Source organism: Gallus gallus, chromosome 1 (assembly GCF_016699485.2).
Source record: "Gallus gallus isolate bGalGal1 chromosome 1, bGalGal1.mat.broiler.GRCg7b, whole genome shotgun sequence".
In the NCBI taxonomy this organism is placed as follows: domain Eukaryota; kingdom Metazoa; phylum Chordata; class Aves; order Galliformes; family Phasianidae; genus Gallus; species Gallus gallus.
The window spans coordinates 105,165,930-105,193,457 of NC_052532.1; the positions used below are offsets into that span (position 1 = coordinate 105,165,930).

The following is a 27,528-nucleotide window of genomic DNA, read 5'->3' on the forward strand; positions in this document are numbered from 1 at the left end:
AGTGGAAGTGGTTATTTTGTTTATAAATGAAATTGCCTAACAGTATTTACATAAAGTCTTTAAGTACCAATGTAATCCTAGCCATTCATACATGGGAAAGGTTGCCCCAAATGAGAAGATACATTACACATAACAATACTTCGCAAATTTCTGTGTGCTGCTCTCCAAATATGACAAGGATGGAAGGGAGAAATTCCTGCAGCGTGCATCAGCTTAGACATCACAGTCACACAGCAGCAATGTACGACAGGAAGGATGGGCTAAGTGCAGTATGACTACTTGGTCTTCTAAGCAGTCAATTAAGAAAATGACTACAACCTACCTTGGGGAAAAAATAAAAATAAAATCTGTAGCTGTAATTTATAACAAGATTAGAAGGAAGATATTTTCTTCACCTCTTCCTTATTCTCCTATCATTATCCAAACTGGAGCAAAATGTCTCCATTTTTAACAACAGCCTTTAAAGTTGTCTCAAGGTTTGGAGCCCCATTAGCAATCCACACCTACTGAAACTGTACTTACACACCTTCAAAACTTAAATGTAAGTTTGTATATGCTATATTAGGAAAAAAAGCAAAAGTTTGAGATGACAAAAATGGTTGGCATGTGTATTTTTTCCCTTTACAACTTAAAGGAATAAAGCTTATCAAGTTGCACTGCAGCAGCTCCTTGACAGACAAGTTTATTGAAACAATTTTTAAAAGCAGATATTCTGAATGTACTCCATCAATCTCAACAGTTCAGAAAAACAACTGTTCAGTGTCCAAATGAAGTGTGCATGTTACAAATTGTACATTTTTAATATACTCATTTATACCACGACATGAGCTTAAAATACAGTGAATCTTTATGTTATTCGGGATATCAATTTATTGCTATAATTCCCCCCAAAATGTAGGGTTCACCAGTAAAACAGCTCTTAATTCAAGGCTATTACAGCTGTTAACGTGCCTCAGACCCCAAGATCCAATCATCAGTGTTCCAACGTGGATCACTCTTGTTTTAAAGGATTTTCCTTCTCATTTCCAAAAAATTAAATGCTTTGTTTTCCAAGACTGTATTCTTAGCTGGTATTTGGCAGGAAATGTAACATTTGAATATTTACTACAGTATAAACACTTCAAATTCTAGGATATAAAGTTTTCTCCACCTTCACTTAGCTTTGTATCTTTAGCCATACCAATCACAAGAAACAGATTCCCAATGTGAAGTTATAGAACAGGATACAAACAGTGAACTTAAGCACTGAGGGCCAAGAGTTCATAGGTGAACTATTCTTTCCTTGAAAAATGAAAGGTGTTTGGGAATTAGGAAATACTGTAAATTTGCACAATATTCACAAATTTGCATTGTCTGCCTGAATTAAGAAAATAGTTGAACACTGATTTGTGTTTTCTTGTCTCTTTTTTTCTAAGAACAGTCTTAAGAGTTCCAGTCTGAGTACAGCACAGCTGCTTTTTAAAGGTTTGGCTGCATTTGGAAACATCTCTACTATTTAGGCCAAATGATTTTCACAGATTTAACCTTTTGACCAATAATATGATCATTTTATTTTCAAAACAAGTAATTTTTAGAAAAAGGAAAAGCTTTTTCAACATTAAAAGATCTCCATATCCAGTGTGAAAGTAACACGGTGGTATAAATATATGCACGCATTGCATTACACTTAATATATTATACACATTCCAGTTAGCCATGGAACAATTAACAAAGGAGTAGATGACTACTAATCGTGGGTACAAAGTGTTTTTGTAAACAAGATTTTGAGAAACTCTGAGGAAAGCCTGATTTCTGGGAAGATGACTACCTTGGAATTTCATTTTTTGTCTCCAAAGAAAGTCAACTTTTTCATTTATTTGAAAGGATGCTGTATATAAGAATGCACTTTGTATTAAAACAAAGATCAATACTTTACAGTTTAAGAAACTTTACATATGTACATAAATTACACATCAGGAATGGTTTTAAAGCTCATAACGAGATGTCAGAAAAGTCTATTTTCCTTCTATTAAAATTTTTAACTCTTTTACGTTGTGATCATTTGCAACTGTCACAGCATGATCCAGTGCTCGTATACTTGCTAGAAGCTTTATGATCTGCTTTATTTGCTCCCTAAAAAAAAAAAGATCACGTACAAGTATTAACAGAAAAGCACATTGTGACAGTACAACAAATCAGTTTCGGGTAACTTTGCATCATCTCTGTTTGCTCAGTCTATAAATTAAGTTGGTCATCATCTTCACAATGAAATTGGAAAGAGGAAATAGGAATTAGTCATTCAATACTAGATGCAGTATAAACTAAAAAGAGTCTTGGATTATTTATGGTACTGTGTGCAGTGAGTCACGGCTCTCTTGATAAATGATGTTTGAGCAAAAAAAAAACCAACAAAAAAATCTTAAACAACAAACAACAAATATGTTTTACCACATGCCTTACAGAAGCATGAAGCTCGCCACCAACAAAGTGCGTTACAATTCAGGTCCAGCTCAGCCCTGGGAGGAACGTACTTCTTCAATGGTCAAGAACAGTTTTAGTACCTTGCAAGGAATGTGGACATGAATTTTCACGAAGTCCCACAAAAAAAAAAAAGTACTGGAGGTTCAAAATTCATCTTAAAAATGAAACCAGCTGGTTTGGCACCCAGCATTTGGAAAACTAATATCAACAGGTATGGATAAAAGATAGGCTTCCTTCTCAGGAGAAGTTAATGCATTTTTCTTTCAAACAACTAAGATTTATATGAACAGAAATGTCATTCTTTTATTATGCAAAATGGTATTTCTGCTACAGACTTATTTTATGTGCTTAATGGGGACAAAATAACAACTGATATAGAAAAAAAGACTCTTAAACAGGATTTGTCTGCTACACACTAAGGGAAATTCCTGTCCCTGTATTTCAGTGCTATGCAAAGTTCAAAAAAAAAAAAAGAAAGAAAAAAGAAGGATCTCATTACACTGAGAGCCTCAATAATTGAAGAGTAACTCAACAATGGCTCAGGCAAGTACAGGTATCAAGAGTGACTAATGAAGGTAGCGAGGGATCCAAGTTTCAGTTTGTTAAGTAGGTTTTCTGGAACAACTGAATTACTGACCTTGAACCTCTCCCTGTGCAACAGCACAAGAATAAACGGTCTTCCAATACTGTTATGTTCCTGCCTATCAGTGTAACAGTGTGGATTTAAAGTTCAGCGTTGATTAAAACAACCCACGACAAGGCATTTCAGGTTACTTGGCTAGTAGTCACATTCATGCATGCACCTAACCCAAACTTTCAATTATGCTGGTTATCAGATACAAGTAAAATTACTCTGATCAAAGAGAAAACAGGTTCATCGAGTTGGTTGCATAAGCAAAGACATAATTTTTGCACCATATACAAAAGCACAATCTGTAATTCAGGAGCCATTATGTAGGAACTTGCAACAGGTCTACAAGGCGAAGCAGTCCAGAATGAGTAACTACAAAATCTGCCACAATAAAGGATGTTAAGGAGTACTGCAAAATGATATGAATGCTTAATGAATTTTGGCAGCTGCTGTTTTCAAATACCTTTAAAAATCCACCCTATCTACCACGCCACAAAAACATTTGAAGTTTGAATTCAACAACCTTTCAAAAGACTTGCAGCAGAATAGAGATATGTACTTGTGTTTGCATACAAATAACAAAGCTCAAGTATTGCAATTGAATAATTCAAACGAAGTTACCTTGCATTTCTTTTCTCTACATCAGAGCAACCAATGCTGTTTCTGTAAATTGTATCAGCCAGATGAACAAGGTATCTACAGAAGTTTTCTAGCTGAGAAATAGTCTTGTCTCCTTTTAGATTAGCAAACCACTGTTTAGGAAAGCAAGCAATTACCTAGAGAAAACAGGAAAAAAAAGTTAAAAAAGAAACACAAGTATCAAAATGTTAGAAGTTGAATGAGACAATCTGTTAAGTCACCAGGTAAGACTGTGTTTACCAGGCTCAAGTGAATAAAACAGGGACCCCCGCCATCAACTCCAAAATTCAAACAGTAAAACACCAAATCTCTGCAGATATAATCCAAAGAAGGTTCTCTCTTTGGTTCATCAACATTACAACACTAAGATATCAAAACCAAGATTTCAGCTTACAATCCCAAGCTTTAAATACAATTTAAATATTTTGTTTGATATTACTCACACTTTGTGCCTTCTTAATGCTGTCATCTCCATACTCAGAGTTTTGAAAAGCCATAAGAATGTATCTATTTAGTAGACCATCTATTGACAGCTCCTGGAGAGTTTTGTTTGAAAGGATTCCATACCACTGGAGAAAGTTTCCTAATAACTGAAAAAACAATACAGGGAAAATGATTATTTAAATTGTCATGAATCTTTAAAGTTAGTCAAGTATCTACTAACTCTTCAAGTGCAGCAGTACGGCTTAAGTAAAGCAAGGAAAGTATGCCTTCTGATAGTTCCAAAAGTATTCAGAATTCATCAAGTAACAGCTTAGAGCATTATAAATTCTTGTACAACAACCATCATCTCAATGTTGCTTATGTTTTTGCCCAAAGAATCATTGAAAAAAACCCCTAAAGTTTCGAGCCGTTTTGATCTCAAAATTTGATGTCGATATCAAGTCAAGTGAGACCCAGCATATGCCACACAGGCAAATTCACAGCCTCTCATCAGTGAGATTCCCAGGCATGCTGTCAGTATACCCTTATTTCCAAGGCACACTGAAACAAAAGGCACAGAAATTGTCTGAAGGGTAGTGCCGGCTAAGCCAACAGTACAGCTGTTATTCTCCGGTGGTATACAGCCTGTGGAAAACTGCTGCCAGCCTTGTAGAAGGGAACACAGCCAGCAGTTTACTGTTGAAGCAGATCATCAGAAAACAGTAATAAAGGGCTTGCTTGCCAGCTTCTATTTCTGATCTTCTGCAATGCTATCTATACCTGCCTTGCAGCGATAACTGCATGCACAGTTCTAAATGGCCCATGCTCCAAGAAATATTGCCAGAAGTGGGCAGTTTCATTCTTAAGAGACACAAGCCATAAGAGAGTTACCAGCACCACTCTTAGCAACAGCATTCTCATAAATAAGCTTTATGCCCTTTTTTCCTCTAGACAGCATTTAAGAAGTTGACTTTTACTTCAAAGTGAAAGAACTCAGTGCTGAATGTTTAAAGTAAATTGTGTGATTGCAAACCCATTCATGAGGTCTTCCTCACTTTTAAATAGAAAAAAATCCAGATAGAAGTTCTGTTTGCATGACTATGGAATTCAGCAGTTCAATCAATGTCTCATACTTTCCTATTTAGTTGAGTTAACATTTCCAGTAGAAGCATAAAAATTACAACAGTTACAGCTTCTTATAGACCTCTGACAACTCTATAGAGCACCTTCCACACACACAGACATTTCTTTCACACTCTTCATAATTTCAAGTAAACTAAGATTAGAACTGCTGCATATTTTACAAATACCAACAGGTTTTTCCAGAGGGAAATAGAAAACTGTCCGTTATCTAAGTTATTTCCATGAAAACTCTCATACTACTTAAAGAAATACAGAGAAAAATCCTCTCATAACTACAAAATTCAATTAAAAACTTTTCTTTCTGACAAATACAATGACATTAAAAAAACCTTGGTCATCAAATATGCCAAATAAACCTACAGTGTAGAAATAAAAACAATGCCTTTTCACTTAACAATCTTTTGAAGAGGGCACAGTGTGTTACCGAAGGCTAAGAATCCTACTTCAGAGTTCTCTCAACTGAAGTAAAGGCAGTTTTCCATCTACCATTTTCCACAAATATGAAGATGATTTTATTGCTACACCGACTGCATGAAAATTTACCAGATGCATTTAGTGACTTACCTTAACAGAGGACCAAAACTGACGTTGGAAAAACAAATATGGACCGGAGTTCTTGTTTTCTAAGACGCTGGAAAGTAAAAGATTTCTTTCATGAGCAAACATTATCACTTCTGTCTGAAGTTTGCTGACCTCCTCCTTCCCACACAAAGTTAATTTCTATAAATATTCCCTTCTTCTACGCTGCCTGGTTTTTTGATAATTGCTCATGGTAATTAATTTGCTCCTGCATCCAGCCAGTGAACCACACAGAGATATGGAAAAAAAAACCTTACCAGCTGCGGTCAGAAGACACTGACCTGCTAATAGAGAGGTCTAATACCATAGCTGAAAGCAAACTTACTTTTTTGGATATAAGGGCATGAATACATCATCATCTAGTGTTCTCCTCATTCTTAGCAACAATGCCTTTAAAAGCATCTGAAACAGATTAATTTTTATTTGTTTAAAGTAACAGCCAAAGTAATGCTTAGTAGTAGTTAAGCACTCAGAAATTTATTCACAAACAATAAAGAACATTTGTGATCCTAAAAGTAAAAGGCACACAGACTTAAGCACACATCCGGAGTCTCAGAGAAATCTATAATGATTAAAAGTTAGAGCTGAAACTTGACAATTCCAATAAATACTGAAGGCAATGGAATTACTTTACCATTAAGCCTGGCTACGCAATTAGCTACAATGAAGTCAGCTGTTCTGTCATTTTTAATCTGCTATCTTCCCTGCACACGTGAACTTCGGCCAACCTCCCATTATTCTAAAGGCAACGTATTACACACAGAACCTGAACTTACGTTTTTCTCCAAGACATCTGGGAGAAGAAGGAAAGTCTAACTATGTTTAAGCTGACCCTTAAAGCAAAAATTGCAGACCAACAAGTCTTAGTACATTTGCTATATCTAGTTAGTAAACAGAACATCAAATAATTAAAAAAAAAAGCCTCAAACAACCACTTTTTGACCCTCATTAAACATGCTACATTTTTTCCAATATAGTGTATTACAAGTATACTTCAATTCCTTAACTTATCCAAGACACTTATGAAAAAAAAAACCCAAACTTACTTGTGTATTTTTGTTTTCAGCATTAACCACTGAAGGATATCCATTTACTAGTTTTTGTACAATTGCTACCATTCTTGATGTTTGCGTTGTAGAAAAAGGATCCCATATATTTTCAGAAATCACTATTGAAGAGACAAAAGAATTACTTGCAAATGCTCAAATACAGGTAGAAGGACAGCCATTTAGGACAGTAATTTACAAAGCAGTAAAATCTAATGGCATAAATAAGCACCAACTTCCTTCTCCTCCCCCTTTGTTTTTTTTTTTTCCTAAAATTATACCTGTTAATTTAGGAAGAACAACTCTCTCTACAATGGTAGGTAATAGTGAAATATCAGCATCATCTTTTTCTTGCTCCTGTTCTTCACAGCCATAAAAGAGCAACGATTCAAACCACAACATAGTCTCAAAATCTCGACATTTGCCCTAATAAAATGAATTGAGAAGATATTAGCTTCCTAAACAGACATTTGAAGTCAAGACATCAAAATAATAAAAATAAAAAACAGCCAAATGAACAAATTCATTGTAGGACCACACAATCACCAGACCATATGAAAGTGAAAATGGCTGAAGCAAGACTACTTCTGAGGGCAGCTGCTGCCTAACATATTTTAACAACCACGTACACCTGAGGTAAATAAGAAGTAAATATGAGAAACAGAGATCATTTGTACTGCTTTATAGAAATGATGCTTTCTGAATTAAAAATCTCTTGCCTTGTACTTTTTCAAACTTAGCAAGATGTCTAATAGGAAAATGAAGCACAAGAGAATTCTCAAATCTTCATTTTCCACGTTACTTTGTCACCAAATAGCTTAAGCTTTATTTTGCCAACTTAAGAATTCACATAAAACTAGCATGGGGAAGGGAAAATTCACATAAAGTATTAATTTTTATGATGATACCTCTAACAGATTCTCTAATTTATTCCAAGTAAACACTCTGAATGCTCTCTGAAGAAGAGTCTTGCTTCCCCTCCTCTGCAGTCAGAACAGAGGAGGCAGAAGATCACCTTCCGCAAATGTTCTCTTGGTAGCTAAGAAAAAGCACTTCTGAAGGAAGGACAGATTCAGTCATTTGTGACACATTTGCAGAAGGTGCTACAGATGAGTTAAGCTTTCAAAGGGTCTGCCTTCTTAGTCTGCTTTCTGAGCCTCATTTCCTAGCAAAACAAACTTACACAATTGCACTCATTGCGTCTCTTGATATACATCCCAGTAAAAGTCAACGTGGCAGGAAAAAAGCAAGTTCCTACCAGTACTTGGCAAATAAGCTCTTGACTGCAGCAGAAATACTTAAGGAGCTTTCACTGCTAGGAAGATCAATGGAGGCCAAAATTAAGTCAACTGTTTGTCCTCTCATGGCTACTCATGACAGCACACATACTAGCTGGACACTGAATACTTGCCAGGGATGCTGTGTTGTAATCACGTCCTGCTCCTCCCATGTTCCTTACCTAATTACTGGGTGATAAGTACTATGAGGAATAGTTCAAAACTGCCAGCCAGAGCTCTCTGGGGGTATGAATGGGCGAGTGGGAGAAGGAAAGATGTATAATACTGGGACACAGATCACAAGCCCACTGAAAAACAGGCTTCTTCATTCCACTTCTCTTGAAGAAATGTCATCTTTAGAATCACAATTTTCTCTGAAATATTTTAAAACCTAGATGTATTATTTAATAGAAGATTTGGTTTTTGGTCTATATTGCTCCCTGAGAAGGTGCCAGCATGTGCTGAATTCAGCTCTCGTCTACTAGGAACACAGAGGACAACAGTCCAGGAACTACCTAGAAAAGCACTTCAACCCTAGACAGGCGACCACTTCAAGCTTCATGCCTACAACACGCATTTACAAGAAGCATAGGTACAATTCACTTTGCTCTGCAGACATGTGAGAGAACCACACTATACAGAAGCTTCTGTGAATATTGTGTGCCCAGGACCTTACCTCCAAAGGAGTCCAGACAAGCAGCTGAAGTCTGATTAAAGGGTTGAACAGCTTTGGTAAACAGAGGCCAATATAAGCATCCTTGTAGGAAGCAAAGTACTTTGAACGCCAAGCTTCAAACTGGGACTTAATACAATCAATTGAGTAAAAGCTTTCCAAAACATCTTCAAAAACTTTGCTGGATTCTTTCAATATACGGTCTGGTCAGGAGGAAAAAAAAATAGCAACAAGTTATTCATCTATTGGATATAAAACCTCTTTCAGACTTTAATGCTGACTGGCATAAGCCAACTCTTATCAACATTACCAAAAAAACTACTAGTCTTAAAACTTCCAACAATTTTGCCTTAAATAGCCGTATGAATTCCTAAAGGCAGAACAGTGTGGATCTAACTTCAGAGCTGGCCTTGTTTTGCACCAGTGTTTGGAGCAGCTGATCTCTAAGTACCTTCCAACTCATACTGTTCCACTTTTTCATTCAAGTGCAAGAGCAAGGCATCCTTGAGATGTGATAACTGAATTAGCTCTTCAGACAGAGCAGGTGCTGGCAAACACCACAATGCAACACCTCCCAACGTTTCCTAGGGTTAGTTCCATTTTAATTGGACATTCTTACTGCAGTCAGTTTTAAACATCTAGCTACAATAGCTAATTGCACACAGTAACTAGTACACAGCAGGTTGAGAGGAGTCAGTACAAAGTTAGATAATGTTATATAAACACACTGTTAATGCTGTGATCCAGATAAAAATGCTACAGATAAAGGTAGCAGGTCTGAAGTGCATCCCTCTGTTTCATGTAGCTCAGTGATCATTCTGGGCTGTTGTGAGGGTGAGCTATGAATGATTAAAAATGTTTCAGAAATCCTATGCTTATTCAGAAACTGATTATACTTGTTAAAAAGAATTTTGTAAATGTAGGAGTGCTGAGTTACAAAAAGCAATACAGCCACACAGAATTTTTAATTTAGGTCATTTAACTTGCAAAGTGAATTACAGCACCTAACAACTCCTAAGGAGTTTCTATGTTCAATCAGAGCTCTCTGCCTGCATCTGCAATTTTGGTGATGGGCCAGCAACTAAAGGTATGATAGTTTGCACTTCTAGACAGTTCATTTAATTGCTTTTTAATCTAGTTACACTTTGGCTCTCCACAACCGCCTACAGCTATGACTTCAGTGTTTTTATTACACACACTGCAAAAAGAAACTCATTTTCTGATCACTTCTCTTCATGTCCCTAGTTCTCATAATTTACAAAATAAGCATCGCTCTCGTGGCTGCATCATCCCTCCTCACATATACACGTGCAATTCTATATACATGTTCTCTACCAATCCACTTCTCCATGTTTCTTCTAATTTGATTAATTTTTCTTTCATTAGTGATAATAGTACTCAGTCTCAAGGTGAGGAAGTAATAGGTTTATTATTTTCCTACTGCCTTCACAGTTACCTCTACTATTCTGTTTGCCTTTCAACCATTTAATCAAACAATTTTATATTTTCCCAAATTTCAAGTTTCTTACAGTTCTCCTAGTGTTTAAGAGACATTAGGTTTAACTTATAATTCCATTAACTGTATGATTAGGGTTATGCATAATTAAGGCTACTTTGAGCAAACCAATCATAAAACCATGGGGGAAATTCAAAACAGTCAGTACAGAACCTTTCTGCAATGTTTGCAGTCAACATCATTTTCTGTCATCAGTAAAGTCTGCTGTAATAAAAGCTTATAAAGTTTTTGTCACAGCATTTCTGGATACTGATACAAGACTCCAGAAAACATGTCATAGAATCATTAAGGTTGGAAAAGACCTCTACTATCACCTATTCCAATCATCAGCCCATAGCCACCATGCCCACTAACCACATCCCTCAGTGCCACATCCACACAGTTCTTGAATACCTCCAGGGAAGATGACTCCAACATCTCTCTGGGCAGCCTGTGCCACTGAGTGCCACCGCTCTTTCTGAGAAGAAATTGTTCCTAATATCCAACCTGAACCTCCCCTTGCACATCTTGGGGCCATTCCCTCTCATACTGTATCTCTAGTTACCCAGGAAAAGAGGTGGACCCCCAGTTAAAGGCTAATAGTATATATAGTCAACTACAGCTATTGATAAGCTAATAAGAAATGGTTCTTAAACTATCTCTGAAATATGGTGAAATATATGTACAGGTCAACTTTTATTTTTAATCTGTTTTGTCTACATTTGGTAGCATAAGGCTTCTTTATCTTTTCTAACCTCGCTCCATATTGAAGTTTGTAATATCCGTTGAAGTTTCCTCATCATCACTGGAAAGGCCTTCAAGGTGATCTGCCATCTTCCCAGTTTGCTCTCTTGCTTGCCTACGACGAGCTCTAAAAAAGATCAGCATTATATTACAGCTATCACATTGTTTTTCCCCCTGTATCATGAACACAGTTATAGTTTTAAGTGCAAAGAAATTAAGGTTGAAAATGACTACCAGCTTGTCACTGCCTCAAACATCCCACTGCATTGCTGCCTCAAGCAGTGGAAGAAAGAGGAACCAGCAGGACCCACACAGATACCAAACGGGCTTAATGCTCTCTTAGAAATTCAAAATTAGCATCATCTGATTGTCATTTGTTTGGTACTTTCAGATGCTAAGTTGCGATATTTAGGAATACCCCTCCCCAGAATACCAGCTGAAGTGTTTTGTTCCTCTCCTGTGAAGAGAAGAAACACTGCTATTCATGCTAGTATGTTGCACTGAAAAACTGCATTGTGAGAACAGGCAAATTCTCCTGATGGACAAGAAATCCCAGTACTCTACCTTCTAGCCTCTCTTTCTGCAGTCCGACGCTTAACTTGTTCTTGATAGAGCACTCTGTCTCGTCCAAAAGAATCAAGATTTGGTGCCATGAGCGCTTTATCTGTAAAATTACATTGATGAAAATTAAAATGCTTTTCTGTAATTATATAAATATACTATGGGCTGTTTCACAAGAGCCCTGTACCTACTTTAAACTAAACGTAATTTGAAGTAGAAAGTGTAAGATGCATCCAGAAGCCTAGAATCCGCAAATGTAGAGGTTAAAAGAGGAAGTAATGGGGTTCAGAAAAATCTCCACTTGAATGTCAAATAGAAGAATGTTTTCACCATACTTCACTCTTGTCCCTCTCACAACAGTGCACAACTACATAAAAGTTAATATTTTAAACAGAAATTGCTGAAATTGAATATTCCCAGATATATAGAGCTCCTTACATAAACATGTTCACCATGTATCTTCTGAAAATAAAATGAACAAAAAGAAAGATGGAGAAGAGTGACCAGAGTCAGAATATATGATATTCCAGAGTTCTATTCATAACCTCCATATCTATATGCTTTGTATTGTCTACAATTTCAACTGCATCAAAATCTACAGGAAAACGGATCCTCTCCCCTCCTCTTTTTAAACGGCAATTAAAGATGTTCCTGACAACAGCACAGCTAACCGTGAAACCTGTTTACTCTTTTCAGGTAAGTTTTTAGAAGTGAATTGAGTGTTAGTCAGTGCTCAAGTCCACCCCCTAAGGTACAAATATCAAAATTTAAACACAAGCCTATCGAAATTTCAAGAGAACGTTTTAATGTTCTAACTAAACCCATTTACAAATCTATCATCAAAAATACCAGAGATATTCTGCATTAGTATTACAGCTCTATACCAGAAGTACTAAGAGTCTTAATATACAAAGTAAATCATGCCCCCCCCTTTTTTTTTTTTTACATGCTGTTATTCAAAGCTACTTGTCCTTACACAAAAGTAAAGCAAAACTTGGCAGACAAATCTAAATTGACTTCTATTGACTTCTATCCCCTTAGTGTTCTGACACGATATGAATGAATGCAGATTGTCTAAGTCTGCATTGCACAACACATCAAAGGTTGACATTAATTCACTAATTTTGGTGATAATTTGAAGGAAAGAACTGAACTATTTCACGATGCAGTGCAGTTCATTCTCAAGATTCCCAGATGCTAAACAAGATCTCGCTTGACAATGACATCTGTCACTACCCCACCATCAAATTCCAGTAAAAAAAAAAGTCAATTTCAGGCTTACTTTAGGAAATCTGTTTAACAGTACACTAGATATCTAGTTCTCACAAGCACTTTTTTTAATGGTAAAATTGCAAAGCCAACATGTGATGCTTGGCGGCTCCAAATAAAGGAGTATGTATGCTGACCATTCTGTAAAGAGATGACCAACTCTTATGCCCTAATGCTGTATCACACTCAGTGAATTATATATATAATGGTACCAACATTTCAATTCTGGCAACAGCGTGACAGAATAGGAAATGGCTTTTATTATAGGATATTAGGTCAGCAATAGGACAGACGAGAAAGCCATTCTAAAAATGAGGCACTCTCCAAAACAGAAAGAAGACTGCTATTAACATACATTACCCATCATTTAACATGCAGAACAAAACTTCTTCCAAGGAATGTATGTTTTCATCTAAAGTAATACATCTTTGTAGTGTTTTACATACTTCAGTGATCACTACAAGAAAACTCACTGATAATCCCCCACCTCCACACTAACAGTAAGCAAGTATTATAACTAAATCTGAACTCTAATCTATATAAACTATGTTGTAGTAGTCTGATTTTCAACATCTCTTCCAGTTCCTTAGTTTTACCAGTTCAGTGTCTGAAATGAAACACTTCTGCTACCTACAAAGTAGAGCATCAGCTAAAAGTAATCTCTAGCCCAGTGTTTCACAGCTTTGTACAGAGTTAAATGTAGATGTTACAGGAAATTTCCAGATTCAAGGAGGTTAAAAAAATTCTGACATAAAAGCGTGGAGTCACGTGGCACCAGTATGGCCACTGCTATTATGTATACACTTCACAGTGCTAGAAAAGAGGAAACGTAGTTAAGAGCAATAGAAAGGAGAGATGAGGTCAGAGTTAGAGTGGCTTTGAACTTAAACCAAAACGGATTAGAGAACTTTTAATCTAAACTTGTTTCTACCTATCTCGAGAGTTAGGATCAATTTCAAGGCAGTCATACTTTAAACATTTACAATTAAAATTAGCCATAATAAGTAAACAAGGTTGTTTAATGAATAATAAAAACCTTCAAGATGGACTGACTTGAATGGCTTGAAAACTCCGAAGATTCATCTTTAATATCATCTTGTCGTCTTTGGACAAGGCGGGAAGCTCGCTGTTTGTACAGCTGGTGCATTGCAGATTCAAGTTCATTAATCAGAGGCACCTGTAAAAATACAACACACTACGTAATATCAAATCCTCCAGGTGCTTAGCCTTCCGGGGTACCACACTATTCCGAAGCATAGCACTGTCACTGCACTTCTAGCAGCGCAAGCTGTCTTGTTTTAGCCACCTGTGTCATTTGGACCAGGAAATATTTCAACTTGAAGAAAACACATGCATTTAACAACGTTGGCAGCTTTCAATCACAACAATTAGCGTTCTGAAAGAAATTGGTGGTGACTGAGTGAGGCAAAACACTAAGACAATAATTTCAAAGTGAAATGTTATTTAAAGTCCTCTTGTTTTCCCTGCTAAGTGCACTTAAATGTTGTTACAAAGCTTATAATGCGATCACTGTGTCCACTCTGTCTTTAAACAAGAATGTAGCAATATCCTACAGTTTATGTGAACGTGATTCTATCCAGCAGGGACAAAAAAAGGAAAATCAAATAATCTAACCTAGCAAATACTAGCAGGTATTGTTTTGCTGTAACTTTTATTAGTATGGTACAGAAATATTGAAGCTCACTAAACAAAATATTGATGAAATGCAGTAAAACAGTGTATAAAAACATTATGTGAACAGGTAAATCAATAAAACGTTATTCTAGCCTACCACTAAAATCAAAATTGTACAAATAGTGGGAGTTCTGCATTGAGTATAATCTGTGAAGGATACACACTTCAGTCGGACCTGCTACTTAAAAATAAACCTAAAAAATTAGACTGAATTTCAGGAGCAACAGAAATAGATGATAACAGCCAGGAATATCCTGACATTAAATAGCAGATTCACTGCCTGGTTTTGCAGAATTTCATTTCCTGGGACAAGTTAAAATTAGACCACCATAAATGCTCAAATGCAAAAAGAGAATTTTTCACGATCTCTTAATTTGGAAAGGCAAGTCCCATGAGTCAGTCACTGCTGGTACGAATATTTTTATGCCATATCCTCCTTACCTCCAAAACATACGCTTAGTCCAGTCTTCCACCTTAGCTCAGATATTTCATTGCTGCCTATCAGCCAGGATTACATTTTTTTTTTCCCCCAGAAGAGATAAAATCAGAAATTGTTTCCTGACGTAATTTAGAATGTGACTCAGCAGCTATTTAAAAAAAAAAAAAACTCCTCCAGTAAAATTTAAGATTATGACATTACAGCTGCAGGGCCATTTCAGCTGAGAATGACACACACATCAGAGGACAAATTAAATGAAAGAAATATTAGCTCTTCGTGGTATAAACCGGCCTGCAGAGATTAAAGTCTGCTCTGCTGATTAAAGTAGCTCAAAATACATGCGAGTTTCTTTTGGAGAAAACAAAGCAGAGAGAATGTGGAGGGGAGGAAAAATCCCACTGTTTAAAGCGCACGTTCTGAATTCAATACAATTTTGAAAAAATAAATAATAATTAAAAAGAAATAATGCAGCTTGCCCTAGAAAATATAGTTCCTTCCCTTAAGTGTGTCAACGGAATTCTAAAATTGAAAAGTTAAATGAAAATTTTTGACAGCATCTCTAGAGGTTCTTCTACAATTGCCTCAGTTTGCTTTGTAAACAAATAGAGTAATCTGCCTACAATTGTCCTATAAACAAATAAATAGAATAATTAAAACACACACACACACACACAAAATCTATGCATTTAAGTATCTGAACCCAAAATGTTTCCCATTTAAAATGTAAGAGACTTAGAAGCCATAATTCTTTTATCAGTACTGTGGTTTATGAGTGACTGAGTTTCATCGACTACAGTAGAGCTCTCGTTCATTCCCTGTTATTTTTCAAACATTACCTTAAATTCAGCAATTTGTTTTTACGGTTTCCGCCCTCCCCAAGCATTCACTGTGAACAGTGTGAGAGGAAAAATGAAAAGTTCTCTGAACACTTAGCAGAAAAGGATAATTTTAACCTAAATTCAATCCCCCTTCCTGACACAGACAAATTGCTTTTGCAGGTAAAATAAGATTTCACCTAATCATGCTAACAAAGATAGGCTTGGAATGATCTGTTCTTTTTGTATCCCATATGTTTCGAAAATGAGAAAGTGCAAGGGACACATTACAACCTCCCAGACTTCTCTGAAGGCATAATTTTGACAACCACTCGTGAAGAAGCTACTGGTGATGCAAAAAATGTTCAATTTCCTTGGTTTTACCATTTGTGGGGAAAAACATCGTACAGGATGTGGCATTTCTATTGCTTGTTTCTAATGATCTTGTAAGACCTGGCCCGTTATATTCTCCATCACACCTTACCAATGAACAAAGCATTTATAACATTCAGTATTCCTTCAAAATCAGAATATAGACAAAATAGTCTTGCTTGGCTGGGGTCCCGAAGGGTTGAACATGGCACATAGGTGCAGAAATAAGGTTAACAGAGAAAGAAGTTCTACTTTACGATGTTATCTTTTGTTCTCAAAAACTAAGCCTATGAACACACAAGGAAACCCTAGGGCAATTAACTCTTTTTGAAGAGGACAAGTACACTGTGTATCCATTTGTGTTTGTTCAGCAAACAATTTCCTTATTCAGGCCAATATCGATGTGAATTTGACTAATAACAATGACCAGACTTCTTGCAATAAAGAGAGAGCATCAACGCATCATATTTAAAAGGACAGGGAAGGCCCTGCTTTTACAGATTTAGGATGTGTATATACACACACACACATACCCCCACAGTATTATTACATATATGCACATAAGGATACATTTCTTTTTGCTTTTATATATTATAATCATAATATATATAATTATAATAATAATAGCTATATACATTCTATGTTGTAAACACAGATAAATGCAGTTGTTTCAAATATATAGTAGTAAGGGCCAGAGGTTCTACGGAAAGCTGAAAGTAATTTACATCTACACTCAAAAAATAGGAAGACTATTTTCCTGCTGCATTTCATTATATTACTTCGTTAAAATCTGATAATCATTTATTGCTTTTTATTCCCTCCTTCTCAACTCCTTTTTGAAAAAAAAAAAAAACTTGTGATGTCCTGTGAGCTACTTTTGATTTGATAGTAATTTTGTCCTGCTAAAAATACTGAATTCTGAAATAGATTATTTGGCCAAAGAACTGAGGAATACATAAGACATTGTAATTAATGCAGTGCATCTGTTAAACTGTTTGACGGCCTAATTTTGCAACTCACTGTAGATACAGCCACTATAGCAGCCTCTAACTGAAAAAAACCCCACAAAACATCTTAAAACAGCCTTAAGAAGTACGAGATGATAAAAGTCACAGCTTAAGAGTTTGAGGGACTGGCATGTGGGTATTTTGGGAACGTTGTGGGGAAGAGGGTTCAAGCATAGAATCCTTATACAACCAGCCACCGGGAAAGCAAAAGGATATTACAAGAAAGCAGCTCTGACAAGCCTGTTTGTTAAATTATCAACAGCTAACCATCACAACTGGAATTGACTTACTTCCTAGTACAGCTAGATAGGTAAAACTTCGTTCTGAAAAACTGACAGAAACTGTTACACTATTCGTTAACAGTAAACTTTCCTGGTTTTACATGATGTCTGGGAGACTAAGGGGCTCGGTTTTCACTCAAAACAATGCATACTAAAACAATTTGTTTAAAGAAAATATTTGAATAAGATTGTGTGGACAATCAAGGGAAACAACCACACAACGACGTATTTCTGGTGTTGTTAAGTTGTGTGAATGCTCTCTTTGATTGTAAAAGTTCTTTTTAAAAAGCAAATGCTGAATACAGATACAAATACTTGACTTCTGAAATACAAACTTATCTCAGACAAAGAATATAACTTCTATTTAGTTAGGAATTTAGGCATCTGTGCAACCAGCAGATAAAACAGCAAAGAAAAGTAGGGTACCTTGCTTACCACTCAATACCTAGCGCACTAATAGACTCAGGAATATTGCTTCTGTAGTGAACAATACTTTTCCTAACTAATTAATTAGCTGGGCAAATTAACTGGTCCAAACATCCTGAGTTAGTCCACAACTGATAGTTCTTCTCTAACTTACAAGACTGAAGACGAGAATTTACCATTAACGACAGACAATTACTAACTGATTAGCAGCCAGAATGCTTCAGTAGTCCTCTCTCACACCTAACAAGATATCTAAGCAGCACCTTTAGCCACTGAAGTAATTCTGGCAGCTAATACAATAAAAAGATGCCATATTATTGCATTCAAGTCAAGACAATGAAGCCTGTACACTGCTAACTGAATTTTACAGCTCCTGTATGTGCACACGTCACATACACACAGATACATATATTTAAAAGAAAACTAACTAAATATAGCATAATGAATGAAATCGTGAAAAAAGACTAAGTTCTCAAGATAGAAACATGCAAGAGTATCATACTACATGATGCATACTACAAGATGTACCTCTTTTAATTGTCTTCAGATGCTTACAGTTTTTCTTCTTCAGACGTTAGAGCACTAACAAAGCCATAAAACTATCTGGCAGGAGGAAGCTTATAATATAAAATACAAGTCTTTCTTATTGTGTTCATAAAACATTCAAAGAACTGGCAGTGTAATTCAGTCATTATTTTTCTTCACCTGATATCCAACAAAGGCCAAAAGCAGCATCTACGTAAAGCTGAAATGCCCTAAAGATAGAGGATCTAAATATGTTTTTAGGTGATCTAAAGTCACTACTGTATTACACTGTGAAAGAAAGGTTTTTGACAACCAACATTACTTTTCGTGATGCTATCTCTTCAACACTTGAATAACCAAACCTTTAGGAGAATATGCTCTCAGGGGACTGTTTGAAAAAACCATGATGTGGTGTTTGGCATGTACTAAGAGACTTTTTTTTTTTTTTTTTTTAAATAAAAAGAAGATGAATGTTTTTACATCCTTACCTTTTCACTGAAACACTCAAGCAAGTCTTGGACATACCCTCGCATTTCTTGCAAAAACTTATACTGTTCACCAATACCCCCAGAAGACCCTTCTAATCTTTCAATTGCCTTGGTAGAGTCCTCTCGGCTTTGCTGATGTTTCTCAAACTGCTGCCGATTAGCTTTGTGCAATTCTTTCATAGAGTCCAACCTGAGGGGCAACGGATAAATAACAAATTTACATCCAGAAGTCTCTATCCTTCAGACTGTTGAGATATTAGACAGTGCAAGCACTAAGTATATATATGGAAATACTGTAGGCATTCTCTAACTTTCGCTTGTCTCTTTCTCTCCTCTCTACATAAACAGCGAGACTAATGACTTAAATTAATTTTCTAGACTATGCTGAGTGCATTATGCTGTCAACTCCTCCAAAATTTTTACAGGAGTTGATAGCACTTAAAATACAAGGTTGGCCCTACAGAAAAACAGAGAGAAAAAGTATTTTATGGAGAGAGAAGGAAAAAAAAAAAACCCAACACAGATGAATTGTGGCTGCTACAAAGCACTTGCCTTACTCTAACTTGATTTACTAGTGGAGTTTCTAACACTACAATGGGCATACAAACCAATACAGCAGACAAAGTTTACTAATTACTAATAATTTGTCTCTGCAATTGGGATGTTCATTCAGTAGGACCTCTTGTGTACCTGACAGATTACAACTGTTAAATAAAAGCAAAAGCTTATGCTAAAATATAAAGTCTTTCTCTACTGAAGTGTAAAATTTTCATTTACAGTTTAAAAGAATGAAATCTGCTGATAAAGCTAAACACCTCACTGGCCTTTCAACTCTTGACTATAAGATTGTGTAGTGTCCAGAAGACGCAACTCAGACCTGTCTTCAACAAGATCAATGGTCACAATCCAGGGAGACTTTCGAACAAAGTGTCAGTGTCATCTTCACTTTGAGCTTTTTTTGTTTGCCTTTTAATTTTTTTTTTTTTTTAATGGATGTGCCAGTCAGTACTTTTCCAGCGATGAAACTGTGTTTTCTCGAGACTAAAAGATGCCTGAGGAACAGAAAGCTAGGGGACATGTCTTTAAGTCTAAAAAGATGGTCTGTCCTACCTGTCTTTAAGCTGTTTCTTTACCAAATCAATAGTAATAGGAGTCATCTCATTACTGGGTGTTTTGAAAGGAACTGTATTATCTGTTTTTTGAGACTTGGCTTCCGATGATCCATACGCAGCATAAGTGTATGGAATGCCGTACGACGAACCATAAGACAATGTCTGGTAAGTGTTCTGGTAGTACAGATTATTCACTTCAGCAGGCTGACTTGGTTGAACCTGAAGTAAGAGGACATGCAATTGTACTGTATTAGACTTCAGAGAAAGGAGACAAATTGTTTCACATCCCAAATGTTATAAAATGAAAACGGTCGTCAGAAACGCATTCGTGTGACAAATCCATGTGGGTTTGACCCTAGAACTTCCAATACCTAAGGTCTCAGAAGCACCTTCTTAAAAGGACAAAGTCTTAATATCATTACTATTCTAAACGTTTATATTTACAGCAAGTTATTAAACAATTACTTTAATCAGCCTACAACTCCTAAAATAACAAGCTATTTTAACTATACTAAATTTCACTAAGACTATCTATTAGAATCAGTGTTTAGTTAGGATTTTTTCTGGTATGTTTTCTTAAAAACGCTATTATCTTCAACTGAATAGCAACTTCACTGTGACAACATACGGCACAGCCTGCTACCAATTCCAATTGCATGTTTATACCACAAGAGAAGATACAGAAACAGAAAAGAAGCTCTGTTCACAAACTGTAAAGCCACTGACAAATAGGAACAGAGGTCTCTTCAAAGTGGTGTTGCTCTAGCTCTATTTTAGGCTGCAAATATATGCTCTGTACACTATCAGTATCTATCCCAAACAAAGAGACTACAGAAATGGATAACACTCAATACTTAAAATATGATTTCTCATTTCTTTTTAAAGAATGTCAGAAGTTACATACTGATCTTATCAGACAAAACAGTCTTCAGTAAACTACCCAAGTTTACAATGGATTTAGCCAATACAGCAGAAACAAAACAAGAGCAGCTCACAACAAAATACATGCCTGAGGTATGTTGATTCCTTTCCGTATCTGTTCTTGCTCCCATCTACTGAGTTCCTCATCTTGTTCCCCTGCCACCAGTGCCTCATCATCACTCCCCTCAATACCTGAAGAGGAAGAAAACAGACAGGTAACAAAAACAAATTAACGTAGTCATAGTAAGAGCCGTGAGCTCCAAAACCTAAAAGACCAAGCTTTGGTGGGAACATCTCAGTGCATTCTCTCTTTTTCTTCACAAGAAATTAAGGATGCTAGCCCATGAATCATTATCACAGAGGTTCCACTGCAAAAACCTAATGGGTAAGTTTGCAGTTAACTGTCAGTAAAGCTCTTCAATATTACAGATCTCTTCCCTTGCTATTTCTCCTTCTCCAGAAGGCCATTTCACTTCTTTGCCGGGAAGCAGAATCCTACATTCAACAACTAATGTTTTTCTCTTGACAACTATACAGTTGCTAAAACGGTATAGGAGCAATACTAATTGTTCCTTAGTTTAAGTTTCTACCAGATTAAATAAGAGTTGTGTGCTTCTAATCAGAAGAACAGAATCTGTGCACAAAAGTTTACATTATGCAGTACTTTTCTTAAAAACAAAATTTAACTCCAGACTTCAGTCTGAAAAATGTGTCTTTGAAAACGTTGAAAGAGAGCACTCGCAATAAAACCAGTGCAAATATTGACCAGCTGTCTCTCTGAGAAGATTTTACCTATTTCCTCAGCAATCTTTTGCCTTTGGGATTTTTCCTTCACTGTAAAAACTATCCTCCTCTTCTCGTCATCATCTTCATCATCACTGGCATCATTTTCATCTTCTCGAACAAGGCGGCTTTTACCTGGTTCACTGTCAACAGGAGTAAAGTCTCCAAGTTCACGAGCCATTTGACGCTTTTTCCTAGCGGCATGAATAAAAGCAGCATCTGGAATTTCTCCTAGAGATAGATGTTCACAGCGTTAAACATCCACTGCAACAAAACAGGTACTACAACTCCTTATTACTCATCTCTGCCACCCTACCAAAGCATGTTAGAAAGCAGCAATAAAAGCAAGAGGAAAAAAACAAATCTGTACTCACAGCAACATTTGCAAGCAACCTAAAAGCTATACATGTAGACTTTCAGAGTAATAGCTCTCAGATATGGAATCTTTCCCAAAAGATCTGGCTCTGCTTTCATTAGCTCACAAGCTATAATGGCAGAAGCTTGAAGTCCCCTTGGGAAACACTCCTAGAGAAGAGGCTGCCTTTTACAGGATCTGACTGCTGCACTAGGAAGAAGAGAACGAGATCCCTCTGAAGTCACTTCCTGTTCTGGTATTGCCCCTTACTCTTATTACTGCAAGGGAAACAAAAATCCTCAACCATTTCAACAGATGATGGTAGCTCAGGGGACAAAGGACACCAAATAAGAAGGGCAGCACTAATAAAACTGTATAATCAAGAGTGGAAAAAAAACCCCACAAACCCAGATTTATGAAGAAAAAAAAAAGTAAAACCACTAGCACAAGATTAATGCAGCTTACTTACGTAACATAAAGAATAGCCCCCACAAATCTATTTTTTGAAACATTAATAAATCTTTACCGCTACTTTGACTAGTCATGGACAAAAGGTTAAAGTTCATATTCTCTTTATACTTAAAATAAGATATTCTTCTCAAGCTTGCACTATCTCTACAGATGTAATAACATACATACTGTACCCTCTGCAATTTTCCCTAAGAGAAAAAGTCACTTGGGAATTAACCAGGAAATTATTTTCTCCCCTGAAATGCGGACCCGAAGCATGCGGATGGAGTTTCTATTTGGGGAGCAGGCCATCGCCCGAGTCAGCTACCAATTAGCAAACTACTTTCTCAAGTGGATTTCTTTGGCCTCAGGGCCTGACAGAAAACTTATTAGATGAAAAAAGATAGGATAACATTTGAGATATCCTGCAGACCCGTAACAGAGACTTTTAAATTAAAGACAAGCGCTGGCTAAAGCATCTGTCTAACACATCAGACATACTATGATAACCAACCTGGGCGAAGAACATTCAGTGAAGACAGAGCACTTGAAAAAGCCCCACCAGGTTTTGGCTTTTCTTCTTCCTTCTCACTTTCAACTTCCATTTCTTCTTCACCATGTTCGCTGTTTGCAGTCCCATCTTCCTGACCTACGTCCTTAATCTGTCCTGTCTTTTCTAGTGGTGGCTCGACTGTTAAGACAATAAAGCCTACATTTTACTCTTTGGTTAAGGTCACTTGGAGGCATTTTTTTTTTAAAGGACGAACATTCTAGGATTAAAACAAAGTAAAGACAAATTTTTCCATGGGACCACATTCAACTTTTGTAAGCTTCAGCTTTATCACTGCGATTTGTATATCATAACACTTCTACTCATGGGGTTGTAGGTTTCACTCTATCCAAAGTAAGTGGTAGAGGAAAATGTATCAAGACACTTTATCAATGATTTTCCCAATAACAAACAGCAGGAGTTCAACAAAACCAAAATCCCAAGCTCTACCTACAAGTTCTGGAAGACTACATATTGTTAAAAGGTCCTTCTGCTTCAATACTTTCATCCTGTCATCTTGATCACCAACTCTGCTCTAAGGTCAAGCTGTGAAACGCACAGCTGCTGAGTAATATACTTAATAACAAAAACCATCACTGCTCACTCCCAAATTTTTTCTTTCTGACAAGCTGCACTGCAAGGACATTCTGTCAGATAAGCACTAGATGTAGTGCTGAACTAATAATAGGAAGAAAAGAAATGGATTTGACATAAATAGCACTGAAATATAAAGTACTGAAGCCTACTGACAATTGTAGATGCAGCTGTCTGAGAAGTTTCATCCTGCAGCATTCATTTCTACCTCGACAGAGATTCAAAGATCTCTATCAGCATCAGAATAGCATTTGTGAGGTTCAACTGAATACATCCAACGTATACTCCCGTACTAAATACTAAATCCTATAAAAAGACAAACAACTCATCCCGAAAACAAGTGATCTGTATTTCCAATTCTTAACCTTTGCCATTACAGAAGTTACTGTTAATTTTGCAGTTACCATCTGGTGGAGAATTGACCTCTGTTTTAACTTTTGATTTTTCAAGATCTTCTTTGTATTCTTTCTTCAACTGTTTTACAATCTTTTTGCTGTAACTTGATTTCTTCACTTTGAAAACTTCTTCGGTTTCTTTAAAAGAAAGTTGAAAAACACCACGTTAGATCAGCCAAGAAGTACGCTTAGCTATTATACCTCTCTTGCACCTACATCTCAAGAAGCGCCACCAGGAATGTAGTTTCATGTGACTGCAGATTTGCACTACTGTAACAACAGGAGCTGCGTATCCTTTCACAAGCACTCCTGTCTTGTTCCTTTAGGGGTCATTCACAGCACAGTCCCAGAAAAGCAAGGCAGAAGCTGAAGTGTACAAACATGACCTGCTTTTATCTGACTGCATTTGTCGTTTCAATTTTCATTTTCATTTTTTTAAGCAGCAGATTCTTCACAGTGACCACGGATTGAGAAGAAAACGAGGAGCCTCAACATTTTGTGTTAACACTCTCTTCATAGCCACACTTAGGCCAGCATGACTAACGAGTAAGGGAATGTCTGGTTTTTGCTGCACCAACAGCTTGAATGCCTGCAGAGCTACAACCTACTGGAAGGTTACCTACAGTAAGTTAAAAAACAAACAAACAGCATACAGAAATTCAAAGCTGGATGCAGGAAATCCAAAAGTTTTTCCTCAAGTAAATACTGTAACACTGTGTTTTCAATATTTCTGCCAGGTTTTCAAATCTGTGGTCCAGAGACCAGGAGAAAGTTCTTTGAAACAAAACATCAGAAAGCACACTAACTCCCCTCTAGCAAAACATCACAAGACTGCTTATCACAAGAAAACCCTCATCAAACCTGAACTTCTGGGATGCAGTGGACTCATTGGTTTGAATAATGCTTTTCACATCTCTATTTTTAACGTGTAATAGCAATCAGTATTACCCAGCACTGATGTGTTACCCATCAGTAGATCAGGAGAGTGTGAATGGACATGTGCACAGGTGCAGTACCTGTGGGATTCTAGCAGGATTACTGCTGGAGCACTGAACAAGTGCAGCTATGCTATTTTTCCAAAGTGCAGAAACTGTTCAGTCACTTTTCCAACTACTTATGAAGGACAATCTAGTAATCTGTGTGGGCCATTAAAGGAAATAACTCTGCAACAAAATACCCATGATTTCACCCAAAGTCTATTTGGACAACAGGTGATCTGACGCATCCTCACGGGATGAAAGCAAACTTGATGCAAAATAACAGCGAAGTCCACCCTCCATCAGCACCACAGGCCCGGTGGTGCCGAACAGGTTGGACCCAGGTCCGGCTACTCCTCTGTGGAGCCAGGAGCTGGACTCGGTGACGCCCGTGGGTCCCTTCCAACTCGGGGTGCTGCGACAGTAACTCACCCCACTAAACCGTAGTAAAACCAAGGAGCACCTCCCGGTGCAGCCGACGGGGAGCTCCCTGCCAGCGTATCCCTGCCCGCACGAAGGCTGACCGCAGCCCCTCACAGCCCACGTTCCGCGGCAACCCCTCTGCCGTAAGATAACAAACCGAACCACGGCGCAAGGCCAGCCCCGCCACCGTCGCCTCACCCTCCTCCTCGTCCTGGAAGCTGAGCAGGCTGGCGCGGGGCACCTCTTTGTTCTCCCGCGGCCGCTTCTTCTCTTTAGGCCGCCCGGCGGCCGGCAGCCCGTTGCCCTGGGGCGGCGGCGGCGGCGGGGGGGGCAGCAGCGAGGGAGCCGACAGCGCCCCTAGCCCGGCCCGGTCGCCCCCCATCAGGCCCAGCCCCAGACCGAGGGCTGCACCGTAGCCCGCGGCGCAGGCGAAGGCGGCGGGGCTGCCGGGCAGAGCGAGGGGCACGCAGCCGGGCGGCAGCGGCAGCAGCCCGGTGCCCGCGGCCGCCAGGGCCACGGCGGAGGCCTCGCCAGGCCCTTCTCCTCCGGCCCCGGACGCCGGCGCCGGCGCCGACTCCTGAGGCGGCTCCTCATCGCGCTCCTCGTCCTCCTCTTCCGAGTCGTTCCGCTTCCGCACGTTCACTCTCCGCGCCTTGCGGAACATCCCGCCGGGCGCCGACCCCCCGCGCCGCGCAGCGCCGGCACCGGCACCACCCACTTCTGCCGCCCCGCGCCGCGGCCCAGGCCCGGCTCGCCGAGCATGATGGCCGCCGCTCCGCCGCCCACAGCGCCCCCTGCCGACTGCCTCCCGCCGCCTCCCGCCCGGCAACGGAAAGAGACCGCCCGACCATAGAGAGGAGGCGAAACGAGGGTAGAGCGTACCCAGCAGGGAGCGTAGAGATCAGGAACTAGAGCGACTCGACTCGACACGCCGCGTGCCGCTCCCTCCGCCCCTTCTTTCCAATGAGACCGCCTCTGCCGCCATCTTGTGTCGGGAAAGCGGCGCGCGGTAGAGCGGGGGAGGGGCGGGCAGGGCGCGCGGGCCCTTTGAACTAACGGCCTGTGTGTCTCTGGCCTGCTTCAAAACTCCTTCCTGGTACAAGTGTTGGGACCTGGAGAGGCCTCTTCATCCTTCCAGGCTCTGAGCAACCTGATCTACCTGTAGGTGTCCCTGTTCACGGAAGGGGAGTTGGACCAGGTGGCCTTCAAAGATCCCTTCTAACTCAAACGATCGATGACCAATTCATTGGCATATCCTATTATCATACACCAAGACTAAGAACCAGCAAACCAGGTTGGACTTCATATATAGAGAATGAAAGCACGGTGTATATAAATATGAGTTACTATAAATGTGCAATGAAACACCATAAAATGATGACGCTAGGTTTGGGGTGTGATTGAACAATCTTACACTAACATTTAATGGATTCACTAAATCTGGGGCCCTCAGCACAGGAAGGATGTGGAGCTGTTGGAGCAGGTCCTGATCAGAGGGCTGGAGCTCATCTCCTATGAAGGAAGGCTGAGGGAACCGGGCTTGTTCAGCCTGAAGAGGAAAAGGCTCCAGGGCAACCTTGCTGCAGCCTTCCAGTGCCTAAAGGGAGCTTATCAGCAGGAGCAAGGCCAACTTTTTGCACTGTCTGATGATAGGACAAGCGGGAACGGCTTTAAACTGAAAGAGGGGAGATTTAAGTTAGATGTTAGATAGTGGTGAGGAACTCACAGGCTGCCCAAAGAGGCTGTGGGTGCCCCATCCCTGGAGGTGCTCAAGGCCAGGCTGGATGGGGCCCTGGGCAGCCTGAGCTGGTGGTAGGCAGCACTGTCCACATCAGGGGCTGGAACCGGATGATCTTTAGGATCCCTTCTAAACTAAGCCATTCAATAATTCTATGAAATCACGTAATTATTTCTGCAGCGTGGTACTTAATTTACCACTGTAGGTTGTTCGGATGCAGAGAAAAGAAACCTCTGACAACA

At 38.6% G+C, this 27,528-nt stretch overlaps 1 protein-coding gene across 2 annotated transcripts; it reads right to left on the reverse strand.

Moving 5' to 3' along the window:
- Positions 1-666: 666 nt before the first annotated feature.
- Positions 667-26,270, reverse strand: PAXBP1 (PAX3 and PAX7 binding protein 1). 2 transcript variants are annotated; one of them, XM_040646976.2, is made up of 18 exons: positions 25,747-26,270; positions 24,158-24,286; positions 23,124-23,300; positions 21,940-22,035; positions 21,110-21,213; positions 20,099-20,319; positions 18,989-19,178; positions 13,994-14,117; positions 11,675-11,774; positions 11,122-11,237; positions 8,875-9,074; positions 7,203-7,347; positions 6,922-7,043; positions 6,201-6,277; positions 5,861-5,927; positions 4,174-4,320; positions 3,713-3,867; positions 667-2,112 (listed from the first exon to the last, which is right to left on the reverse strand). In XM_040646976.2, the coding sequence occupies exons 1-18, from the start codon at positions 26,210-26,212 to the stop codon at positions 1,995-1,997; spliced, it is 2,754 nt and encodes a 917-aa protein (XP_040502910.1). In that variant the 5' UTR covers positions 26,213-26,270; the 3' UTR covers positions 667-1,994. The 2 variants fall into 2 exon arrangements, with proteins under 2 accessions (XP_040502910.1, XP_416707.3); XM_416707.8 differs by having other exon boundaries at positions 21,814-22,035.
- Positions 26,271-27,528: the final 1,258 nt, after the last annotated feature.

Excerpts from the sequence above, each read along its gene's own strand:
- PAXBP1 (XM_416707.8), bottom strand. The coding sequence starts at position 26,212 with ATGTTCCGCAAGGCGCGGAGAGTGAACGTGCGGAAGCGGAACGACTCG. Across the intron at positions 23,301-24,157 it reads GGTCAATTCTCCACCAGATG|TCGAGCCACCACTAGAAAAG; the intron begins GTAACTGCAAAA and ends TTGTCTTAACAG. Across the intron at positions 19,179-20,098 it reads AAGAAACAGCTTAAAGACAG|GTTGGACTCTATGAAAGAAT; the intron begins GTAGGACAGACC and ends GTTGCCCCTCAG.